The sequence below is a fragment of the Haliotis asinina genome, chromosome 7 (assembly GCF_037392515.1).
Source record: "Haliotis asinina isolate JCU_RB_2024 chromosome 7, JCU_Hal_asi_v2, whole genome shotgun sequence".
NCBI classification, from domain to species: Eukaryota; Metazoa; Mollusca; class Gastropoda; order Lepetellida; family Haliotidae; genus Haliotis; species Haliotis asinina.
In genome coordinates, this window is record NC_090286.1 from 50,612,296 (window position 1) to 50,625,412 (window position 13,117).

The window sequence follows — 13,117 nt, forward strand, 5'->3', positions numbered from 1 at the left end:
TTTCACTCCTCCTTTGTTAAAAGAAACCATTAACCCTTAAAGTGTCGCTAAAGTCGCTAGACAAATTATTGTGTAAATCACAAATCATTCTAACGAAGGGTCGCAATCATCTATGGTAATAATTTGAAGGGTCGCAATCATCTATGGTAATGATTTGAAGGGTCGCAATCATCTATTGTTAAATGCCCATCAGTTGACAATGAAATCAAGAGATATTACAAGCTTTTAAATATATAACAAACCCAAAGATCTTTCTTCTATAAAATACTCTTACTGATTTAGGTTTAGGCAAATGAAAGCAAAAAGAAATCAATTTGTTGAGTAGACACGAGAGACATTTCTGAAGCATCCTAAACGTGGCTACGTTTGAGGAGCTAAACAACTACATCTTTGATTGGCATGTTTCAACCAAATTTGCCATCAGTTGATTGTTTGGGCGCTCTAGTCAAGACAAATGCTTCTGATTAAATTAGATTTATCGTTTAAACATATTTTCATATATCCCCATTCTATATTTCAAATTCTGTCTGCACTTATAAAAATATATCCTTAATCACCCTTCCTTTTCAAAAGCGCTGAATCCACGCTCTTGGGGAGAAAGGTGCTGCCATGAATGACAAAACGTCCCAAGCCTGATCCTCAAACGTGAACATTATTCTCTTTACGGTGTATAACCATGTTGGAAGAGAGAGATTAACCCAAACGGAGTTCTTCAACTGTCACGCAGTTTACGTTCCTCTTCTTTATGCGAGTTTGAAGTGCAATACCGAGTGAACCATTTAACCCCCGGGGAGTAGATTCTGCCATAGAATATGAGAGAAACAGTTGTATCTGTACAATATCAGCACATCATTTCAGCTCGGTTCCTTGTCCCTGATTCTTTTAACATCATTCAATAGGATCTTTTCATATCATTAGCACTGTCGGGCCCACGCGTTCCGCCACGCGCTGATAAGTCTGCCAAGAAATCTGTCGTTTAAAGAAACTCAACGACGTAAAACGTATTAAATTGACTTCGAAAAGATTACATTAAAAGGAAGTGGTTGTCTGCGTTCAGACAGGTGAAGAGCAGCCATAATCACTGCATCATAAACGATGCTCTTTCACATTCAATCATAATCCACGCTCCTGCACACGAGCATTGCAACATAAACCAACATAGGCCTATGCAACAGGATTCACGCTCATACACACGAAAATGGCTTTATGTACACGCTCAGACAGACAAACATTGCAACAGAAACGAACATATAACATTGCAACAAAAACCACCATCCTGCACACGAACATTGCAACAAGAACCACACTCCTAAATACACACATTGCAACAAGCATCACTCTTCTCTTCTACATACAACCGCCATCCTTCACATGAACATTGCAACAAGAACCACCATTCTGCACACGAACATTGCAACAAGAACCACTCTCCTGCATACAAACATTGCAACAAGAACCACCATCCTGCACACGAACATTTCAACTAGAACCACCATCCTGCACACGAACATTGCAACAAGAACCAGCATCCTACACACGAACATTGCAACTAGAACCACCATCCTGCACACGAACATAGCAACAAGAACCACACTCCTACATACAAACATTGCAACAGGAACCATTCTCCTACATACAGACATTGCAACAAGAACCACCATTCTGCACACGAACATTGCAACAAGAACCACTCTCCTGCATACAAACATTGCAACAAGAACCACCATCCTGCACACGAACATTTCAACTAGAACCACCATCCTGCACACGAACATTGCAACAAGAACCGCCATTCTGAACACGAACATTGCAACTAGAACCACTCTCCTGCATACAAACATTGCAACTAGAACCACTCTCCTGCATACAAACATTGCAACAAGAACCACCATCCTGCACACGAACATTGCAACTAAAACCACCATCCTGCACACGAACATTGCAACTAGAACCACACTCCTACATACAAACATTGCAACAAGAACCACGATCCTGCACACGAACATTGCAACTAGAACCACCAGCCTGCACAAGAACATTGCAACTAGAACCACTCTCCTGCATACAAACATTGCAACAAGAACCACCATCCTGCACACGAACATTGCAACAAGAACCGCTATCCTACACACGAACATTGCAACTAGAACCACACTCCTACATACAAACATTGCAACAAGAACCACACTCCTACAGACAGCCATTGCAACAAGAACCACCATCCTACATACAAACATTGCATCAAGAACCTCGCCCCTACAGACAACCATTGCGGCACACGAATATTGCAGCTGGAACCACGATCCTACATACAAACATTGCAACAAGAGCCTCGCCCCTGCAGACAGCCATTGCATCAAGAACCGCCATCCTGCACAGGAACATTGCAACAAGAACCACGAACCTTATCCAGTACACGAACATACTGCAACATATACCATCCTCCTTCGCACGAGCATTACAGCATTAAAATCCCCCTTCACACAAAAATTGCAACAAAAACCATCCTCTTGTCATACAGACCCTGAAACAAATATATCCACGAAAGCCAATGCAAGTCCAGAAGAAACTCTCTGGACTCCTCTTCACATACCATGATTATTTTTTATGATCAGTATGTTTTTTGTAAAATATGTTCATTTCTGAGACTAGATCTTAGTCTTTAACCATCCACCTTCACAAGGGGATTGCAACATTAAGCATGTCCCCACACACGAACCTTTCATTGTATTTACCTAATAGCCACCCTGGAAACTGCAGCCCTCAAAACCATCCTGTCCACTCTACATCGGAGTAACTACACTCGACAGGGCGTGTCTACCCGTGCCCATGTTGTACGAAGTCTCATACCCTCCCTTTAAGTGTAGATATGCCAAATGTAACATTAATTCGGTATAAAACAGAACATTGCACTGTTCATAACGAGACATATCAAATCCAAATAAGCGTGGGTTAATCGACACCGATAAGGTTAATGTTTGTGTTTTGAAATTAGTGGTGTAATTTCTTAGTGGCCAATGCTTGTGTCAGGCGGCACGTATAAATGGAACACGATCTTGAATGCGCAGTCCTTGATAAACCTATCAACATCAAGCACACTTATCTGCTACACGCCGACATGCTGTTGTAACAATGAGAGCCCTGTGTACCACGTATGTGTTACAAGTCCCAGTGTGGTGTCGATGTGCTCCACCCTGTTCACGGTGGTAATATCTGAGACTTGAGATTTACCGGCGTGTAACGTTATGAAACTGTTATTTCTAGGTATCTGTTGCAAGGGTATACTGCTTATGTAGCAGGATCTGCAGATTGGTTTGGTGAGGAACCTAGGATGAAGCTTGAGATGCTTCACACGATTAAAGCACTCAGGGAGGAAACCAATTTGGGCTTATGAAAGAGTGTTCGGTGGTAGAACCATGTTTTTGACATTCTCTGACCATCTTAGTTTTTAGAATAATAACGCAGAATACTGCGAGAGTATTCGTAAGATAGCGAATGTCTTTGCAAGCATGCTCCCCATCATGTTAGTAAGCATGCTTGTAAATGTATTTGTGTGTTTCTTGGAAAGAGTGTTGATGGATGTAACGACGAACGTCCTTAAATACCAGCACGGAAAAGGAGCAGTTTACAAACTATTCTTCATCTGGTATTGATATTATGAGAGCTCAGTACTATCCACTTTGGTGCAGTGTTCAACTGTCCTTTCCAAGATTGTGTCAGAAAGTCTCTTGACGTCTTTACAAACAGCGCGCCTACCAGGAGCGTGGCGCATTGTGAGCCAGATTGAAACAGATGCACAATGACTGACTCTTCAGACACAGTCAGACGAGATTTACATGGAGATTAATAAGGTAGCCTTTATGATATAGCTTCACGGACGCTTCTCTTTATCAACTTAAAGTATAATATAAATACCTAGTCCAGTCAGCTTCATATAGAACGAGATAAAAATGTCTTCAAGCAATGTTCTGAATGCGTAACACGGTTGAATAAATGTATACTAAGAACCAAAAAGTGTGCTTTACGAAAACTCACGGGGAGAAATAGACCGCCGATACGAAGCTTGAGATAGTTATAAACCACTCGCTGATTTCAACAAGGGGTTGGCGTAACTCCGATTTATGAGAGCTCGGTTGGGGAGGGGACATTATGCAGACGTTTGCCAGCGTTTAACTAATAAAATACACCGTGATACTGTAGCGGCTGTACATGGTGGAGTTGGCGTCGTGGTCATGGAGGTCCTAACGCTGCTCTTACTCGACAATACGCCAGATTATACGGCCGTCGAGTGAAATATGATTTGATATATTCCTGCCGCCTGCTGTTAGGAGAATATCATCAAACTTAACCTATGCGTGAAATAACATGGCCGAACCCGCTGTGGAGGAGAGAGTTTGGGAAGATTTTTGATGCTGTAATTTGAAGCTGTTTAAATTAGGTTTCCACGCCATTAGGTATAAAGAGCATACTGATTATGAAGCTGTTTGTTGATATTTAAGCGATAATTGTGTTGTATTAGCGTCATGTAATGTGCAATTTATGACGAGGTTTCTTTATTAAGAAAAGTCTTTCCACACAACTACATCCAGTAACGGCGGTCAGATGAACCTCATTTGAAGCGTATCGTGTGGGGATTGTCGCAGAGCAGCCAATATGGTGTTCTTGATTATAAAAAGTGGAAAATTTATAGTTATTCTGCACTGGCGAAACCCGGGTATTACCTGCATCCATTATCCGACTTTGTCAGTGGACACAATGTACCCCTTCAGTATAAACCAAATGATGTTTTAACGGACAGACAGAGTTCATAATAAGGCGCCATCGTTCATATAAACAGGCCTATGTGTTAAGCGTAAGCTGTATATGAACGAAGATGTTAAGAGGTAAATGTATAATGAGGCTATCTTTTAGAAATCTTTTTAACTGTATACTGTGTGGTGTTTTGTTGGTTTTGGATATTATTTCGAGTCTTTTGTAAAGGCGATGATAAGACTACCATCCTGCAGACAAATGGCATCGTTATCACGCTGTCGTTTTAACATCATCACCATCATGACAGGATGTCTCCATTATACGTATACAGCTATGGTTCTATATTCTGCACTGCAAGGAGGTATATATTGTATCTTACAACATTTGGCTCGTCCCTGTCCAAACATTATTCGCAGAAAGAATATGCCGGGAGGGTCTGAGTGATGTGTGCTCCGAAGGAATACGTCATTTCATGTCCTTTAATATGTTTTTTTTTTTGTCTATTTAAATTATTGAAGGTGGCCTTTTATTCGTTGTATTAAACACCACTATATACTTTTTGGGGGTTCACCTGCTAGTGGGACCATGTCTGCCTGGGGTGCCCCAATTCTTTATGGAGGGTTGAGGTCTTATGGCGGGACAGAAACCAGTGTTCAGTTTGTGACACGCAGTGCTGTTGCTGAAAATATTTTCTTAGCAGAGTTAATAATACTTTACGGACGTGTCAGCTGTGCCTGTCACTCACTCACTCACTCACTCACTCACTCACTCACTCACTCAGGCTCGCTGGCCTGGTAGACTCATATCATCGGTTCCCGATTGCCCAGATCGATGCTCATGCTGTTGATCAATGAATTGTCTGATCCAGAGCTGGAATATTGCTGAGTGCAACGTAAAACCAGACTCATTCACTCACTCTATACACTCAAAGTCAGCATTGACTCTTCCGTTCCCCATCTTGAATGTTGCCAGCCCGTCTCGCTCAATTCGGGTGTTTGTAGCATCGTTCAAACAACCTATGCTCAGATTTGAAAACGGTACGAAATAAGCTAAGTATTGATACCGCTACTTCGCATAATACCTACAGCGTAAATGTGTCACGTTGAATACACTGAGCCAGGCGAAGATAATACTTTGTTGAAAACGTAACACCTGGGCTTACTGTTCGTGATAGTGATGCCCCTAGCTCTAGCCAGTGATATTTACAACATGGTAACATGGACGTCTTGACGTAACAAATTATGTTGATTCTTTTTACCCTTAAAAGTCATTATCCGTGTCAAACAGCGACTAGTCTTCGGTAACTTCACACGAAGATCGACTCAGAAAAAAAATCCAAATGAACTAAATGTTCTCAGTTTCTGGGATTATTACCCATCACATGTTGATCTGATGATTTACGTGCCAATATATGCCCAGAGCCTTTCTGAAGAGAAATTGTATCTCTTAGCGTCAACATAAGACCACAACCGGCTCCGATTCCCGTACTTTTCAGCTCGGCATTGTCACAGTTTAAACATTGACGAACCCAGCTGTAATCCCGCGGAGACAATGAGATTAACCTGACTACGTCTGGACACACCTGGAAGCTATTAAATCTCACAGCATTTAAACCGTGACCATATTGTCAACACCAGGCACAAGAAGCAGTTAAATACTTACTGGTTAATTGTATGCTGACTGAGAGATGAGACACTTCATTCAAGCACCGGGCGAACCGTGTGTGCAATAGCTGCAGCACTAACTTTAGTTGCATGCACGCTTTAGTATGTAAGTACATTATTTTCAACATGGAGCAACTTATTGGCTCTATCTGTTGTTGCATATTACCCAAGCGCGTAACAAGCCATTTGTTCCTGAAAGCTCGTAAGGGTTCAAAGCTATATATTTATATAATATCGTCCAGTCTTTTTGTTGCAGGAATCTTGTGTAAGTCGGGGTTTTTTTAATGGCAGCTACGCCCCTGATATTGAACAAAATAGCTAGTAAAGGATTTCCGATTAATGAAAGACTAACATCCTGGACTGATTGTTTGTGGCAGATCTAATGGATTCTTAGTATAAAAGAAATGACTTCTTGAAATGTCTGTTAGTGGATATGACATCTGGCAATAATAAACCTAATATTATACACTGTTTGTTGGTGGACTATTAACAATAAAAACAAACATCCCAGACTGTTTGTTGTGGCTTACTAATTCTGAAACTAACATCCCAAACTATTTGCTGGTGGCCTATGAATGAAAAAAATTAACATTCAAGGTTGGTGGATTACGAGGAAAAGACGCACATCGTAGACTCTTTGCTGGTGGCCTATTGATAAAGAAACTAACAGTCGAGACTCTTTGTTGGTGGCCTATGAATAAAATAAGTAACACTGTAGACTCTTTGTTGGTTACCTATGAATAATAACCTAACATCCTAGACTCTTTGTTGGTGGACTATTAATAGAGAAACTAACATCCTAGACTGTTTGTTGGTTGGCCTATGAAGAAACAACTAACAATCGAGACTCTATGTTGGCTGCCTATAAATATAAACCTAACATTCGAGACTGTTTGTTGGTTGGCCTATGAATAAAAAACTAACATCCTAGACTTTTTGTTGGTGGACTTTTAATAAAAACCCTAACATTTTTGACTCTTTGTTGGTGGTTCTACGAATAAAAAAACTAAATTTCCTAGACTCTTTGTTGGTGGGCTATTAATTAAAAAACCCTAACACCCAAGACTCTTTGTTGGTGACCAATGAATAAAAAAACCCAAATATTCGACACTGTTTGTTGGTGACATATTAGTAAAAATCTAACATCCTAGACTGTTTGTTCGTGACTTATCAATAAAAGAAACAACATCCTGGACTGTTTTGTTGGTGACTTATCAATAAAAGAAACAACATCCAAAACTGTTTGTTGGTGGCCTATTAATTGAAAAGAAAACATGCTAGACTGTTTGTTGGTGGCGTATCAGTATGCTAAAACTATAAGCTAACATCCAAGAATATTTGTTGGTGGTTTATCAACATAGAAAACTAACTTTCTAGACCGGTTGTTCGTGGCTTATCGAGTGGTATACTTGGTAAGAAAAGAAAACATCCTCGACTGTTTGCTGGTAGTTTAAACCGAATCAAAAGACTGAGTATTTGATGTTGATGGTTTAATTTAAATGCTAGCTAAAATGCCATTTGTTAATGGACGTACGTGGTGGTAACGTTGAAACAACATTCACTCTGTACATATTCGCATACTGTTCATGCTCAGTAAAGAACAAATCTATTCTTTCAAGTTAACTACATGTAACGGTAAACAGATAAGGCACGGTTATTTGGAAGAATCGGAGTGTCTGGAATTTCTTTTGAATCTTATATGACTGTAACCAGTGAAGTATCTTGAATTACATCTATCTCCAGTGCATTGCTATTTTTCAAATTACAAAGGTAAAACTTGACACAATGAATTTTGTCACACAACACAATTTATCAGTTCAGCAAGATCGTGCTTTGAACGATTCGAAAAGTGAGTATACACGATCACCTTGTGGTTTCGGTAATGCACATATGTTAATTTTTTGTTTCTGGAACTTGACTGAAACAACTGTTGTTGAATTTATGTATGTGGACCTAATGAGCTTTCATCCTAGAAAACAGTTTGAAAATAAATGTGTGTGTGTTTGTGTGTGTGTTTGTGTGTGTTTGTGTGTGTTTGTGTATGTTTGTGTATGTGTGTTTGTTTGTTTGTGTGTGTGTGTGTGTGTGTGTGTGTGTGTGTGTGTGTGTGTGTGTGTGTGTGTGTGTGTAAGAAATGAATCTGCAACCTCACAATTACCGTATTTGAAAAGTTTGATTGATATTGATATGCATTTAAAAAAAATTATTTTTAAAATATATTTAAATTTTTTTTTTAAAAGTTATACATCGAAGCATATTTAAATATACGAAAGAAAAGTCTCGTTTGGGAATAGATGTTGTGGACATGAAACTAAAGGTATTTTCAATGGAAAAGTAAACATATGATTAAATCTGCATGAAGGTATGTATATATATTTTGGTATATTTTCAGTTGTTCTTCAGTTTTTTTGTTGTTTTTTTCTGTTGCGTCTGATAGAATCTGTTTCCAGAAATTTTCCAGAGTGTTTTTTAATAGTAAATTACACATCTTTTATTATGTTCTTAACAAAACTCCATGCTCGCTATGCCACCAGTATTATCAGACAAAGTCAATACTCATTGTTTGCATCTTACATTGTCGGTAAAGTGTAATGTTACTTGACACAACACTATCAGGTCCAGGAAATAGTTGCTGTATATCTGATCTTTCCACAGTCTCTCTCTCTCTCCCCTCCCTCCGTCTCTCCCGCTCTTTCTTCCCCTCTCTCCCTCTCCCTTCTCTCTCTTTCTCTCTCTCTTATTTGTTAGTGTGAGCGCTACCACCATGTTTAACAAAATAACTAATTTCTTTGTTCATTAGTGAAGCTACCAGCGTGAGTATTGTATAACACTTCGATCAGTTTGATGGCGCGCACTGACAGACATCTGACAACGTGTCACGCTTGTCACAGGGAGATCGTCATTTAGGAATGTCGCAGTTACCTCCCTTTGATCACTGATTTCGCTTGTCATTTTATAGTGAAATCAAAGAGAATTTTTCAGCTATTTTAGTGAAGTATGTTAAGTCAGCATCTACATCTGCATAAATAACCCCGATTAATGTAGTGACTAATACAGAATAAAGATGATAAATATATGTTTTAAATCATTGAACTGTTTTATTGATGTTCGGGTCTCATCATGTCATAATGATTCTGGGTGTAACTGAAATACTACCCAAAACGATTCTCATCAATTCACTCACTAACTCACGATGTCATATACTATCCTCTGCTGTCATGGAGATTGACAGTTTACACTTAGAGGGAATGGTCAGTGGTTCGATTACATTATACGTGAATGGGCGTTGCCTCAAAGATGGCGCGGAACAAAAAGGCGAGGAAAGCCAGTGACTAACTTGACATATATCTGCTTTATTTCTGAATAGACCAAAGGCAGATTACAATACAAGTTGCATGAACGCACATGCAAGAGGCACATCTTCAATAGTACTGAGTAGTGAAAGCTAAATGTAACAAAATGTTGGGTTTTTTGTCTACATGGTGACAGTATGTTAACAACAAGGTATACGATAAACAAGGATATAAGGACACGTGATTAACAAACTTGTTTATTTGAAAATACAGTTTTTACACTTACTTACTATAGCCCTACTACCTTATAGGTTACATCTCTGTTACACGGTTCGAAGTTCACTATGTTTTGCCAGGGCTAGACAGAAAAAACGAATCTACAGGCGTTCCTTCTGACGATAACAGTTCTGTAATAGAAAAATCAGCTCTCTAACTTTGGTAACTGTTAATAGAATGAATGTAAAGTGTGTGTAAGGTTTGAGTTTGACTCGGCTCTGAGACGCTCGGTATATCCAGGTACATTTAGTGACAGATGCTGATTAAACGTTTCATACCAACAAATGTGTAAGGTAGAAAACTAGAATATTAAAAAACTGAAGATACGTTTTCATTGTGCCAGACTACTTACACGAGCTGTACGCCTAATCCCGAGGGAGAGGACATCGACATGGCGTGTTGATAACGTGGTGTAGAGACATTTAATCCCTGTCCACAATGTGAAATATGTCAGAAATCTAACAGCGCGAGATTACAGCGTGAAGCTGTGCTGACACTCATACATGGTAACGTACATAATGCTGGTAGGTCAGCATAGCCTTGCATATTCTCTGTCTTAACGTCAGTGCAGAGTTTGAAAATAGATACATATACATGTTACCGTCAGACTGCGTCATTTGGTGAAATGACTAAGGATTTCAGCCATTTCGTGATTTGACTATGAGGGTGAGCCATTTCGCGTCGTTTTGTGTAACATTTAATATACTTCAGTCATTTCATGAAACTTCTCTTAATCTACAACAGTGGATCACAATTTCAACATCACTTTTTTGAACAGTTAAAACTATTGTGGCAGCGACTTCAGCTTGGCTTTGAAGCATTTGCACCTGTTTGTTCGACATCTACTGTGTCCAGAGCAGCCACGCCTCACAAATCCCTGTCCACCACATATAGAAGAAAAGGAATTTCATGAAAGAACTGAACTATATTGATTGTTGTTAGACAAAATAACCCGAAATAGCTGACCCTCGTAGTCACTTGTGACAAACAGCTGGTTTCACTATCTGACCGTAACATATACATACACCTTATGTGACCATGATGGCTATTATCAGCGTGCAAGGTGAGTGTGATACCTGGCATCTAATACAAGAACGCAGTATGTTTCTCCAGTTGGCTTCAAGTACTGAGTAATACAGTGGGTGAATGAAAAGTCCCGAATGTAACTGAGAGTGAGTGACTTTATTTTAACGCCGCACTCAGCAATATTCCAACTATATGGCGGCGGTCTGCAAAACTAATCCAGTCTGGACCAAAGAATCCAGTGATCAACTGCATGAGCATCGATCTACGCAAAAGGGAACCGATGACACGTGTTAATCAAGACACGCGTACGTGTTAATCAAGTCAGCGAGCCTGACCACCCGATCCTGGTAGTCCCCTCTTACAAAGAGGTCTGAGTTACCCAATGATCAATTCTTACCTAGATCTTGAGCCTAACTGAGAAGACTGTACAGAAGACCCTTAACATTTCGCCTGTGTGTTCAACACTTTCTATGTTGTCAGGCTGCACTGGGAACAAATATACATCCGGGCATATGTCTGCAAGTGATACGTCTCTGTTGCTGCAGAAGTTTTGGCACCGAACTGTTATCACATACCATTTCCAAAAAGTAGAGGATATTCCATTTTGCGAGTGTACCACTGGTCAGTGCCAATGCATATGAGGAAAGGTAATTAAAAATGAAACACATCCAAAGGAATAACATTAATTGTCACATTTTCCCTTAATTTCTCTTCATCATCTGTTTCCCCCTAGGTTTCATCATTAAATTTTGCATTTTATCAATCTTTTACACCTAGTATCCCCTACTTTTCTAAGTGGTATTTATCACCAACTAAAAGGGCTAACATAACAACTATCAATACTGCTACATTTAAATGAGTGAGTTTAGTTTTACGCCGCTTTGATTAAATTTCCAGCCATATCACGACTGGGGATGCCAGAAATGGACTACATTTAAGAGTAGGGAAACAAAGGTCTGAAGAGAGAACCTTGAAAATAATCACATCGATACACAAATGGACACGGTTTCGTTCATCAAACGCGAGAACAAAGGTAATACTAAGGTCTACCTTTTGAGCATTGGGTTTCACTATCCTATGTGTACTGTCAAGACAGGGGGTAGCACAGTGGTTAAATCTGTACCACAAAGTGTCTGGCAGCGTCTATTGTGTCCAATGGCCAGTGTGGTCGAGTCAATGTGGTGCTGCTGTTATGGCTGAGGTTAAGTGCAACAACATTGCCAACATTCAATTCAACTTCAAAATGTCAGTTTTCACATGAAAACAGTCCCCGTGTAAATGTTTATATACACAGGCACACGGTATGTTGAAACTAAACAGTTTATAGGGTGGCAACCAATATATGGAAATATCACGTGGAAACGTTTCTGCAAATTTTAATTTTGTTTAATGTAAAATGTAAAGCGAAACTGATTGAAAAGGACATTTAACCAGGTTTTCCACCTTAAAATCTTTTCCGAGAATGTAAATAAACAACTTTTAATAACAATGCATGCCCTCACCCAGCCTATAGAAGCTGTGTGTGTTATGTAAGGATCGTGACACATTGAACACAAGACTTTATACTGAAATGTAATGTCATTTATCTCTGATAAATATTACCATTTCATGATACTCTATTATTTGAAAACAAAATTATTCAGAACTCTTAATATTAAAGAAGAGAGGCCAATGAATCATGTATGTTTTCGTCCGTTTTATGAATGTCTCATTAGCTGACCAGTGGAGACCCGGGTTAGAATCGGTCTTCAGTGACCCATGCTTGACGTAAAAGGCGACTAACGGGATCGGGTGGTCAGATTTGCTGACTTGGTTGACACATGTCATCGGTTCCCAATTGTGCAGATCGATGCTCATGTTGTTGATCACTGGATTGTCTAGTCCAGACTGGATTATTTACACACCGCCGCTATATAGCTGGGATATTACTGAGTGCGGGGTAAAACAAGAAGCAAGCAAAACCAGCTTATTAGGATCAGTGGATGTTACAGGCTATACAAATAATTAATGTTGCTGACATACCATATTATGGCATGCCTTATAACTACTGTATACTAGCTGTTGGTTGTTCATCGACAGGTACTGAAGAAGCTTGGGTTGCATGTT

The 13,117-nt window shown here is 39.6% G+C and overlaps 1 protein-coding gene across 1 annotated transcript; it reads left to right on the top strand.

The window, feature by feature from the left end:
* The first annotated feature begins 1,371 nt into the window (after window positions 1-1,371).
* Window positions 1,372-2,598, top strand: LOC137292053 (uncharacterized). Its single transcript, XM_067823600.1, has one exon. It carries the CDS (start codon window positions 1,372-1,374, stop codon window positions 2,596-2,598), a length of 1,227 nt encoding a protein of 408 aa, XP_067679701.1.
* The last annotated feature ends 10,519 nt before the right edge of the window (window positions 2,599-13,117 follow it).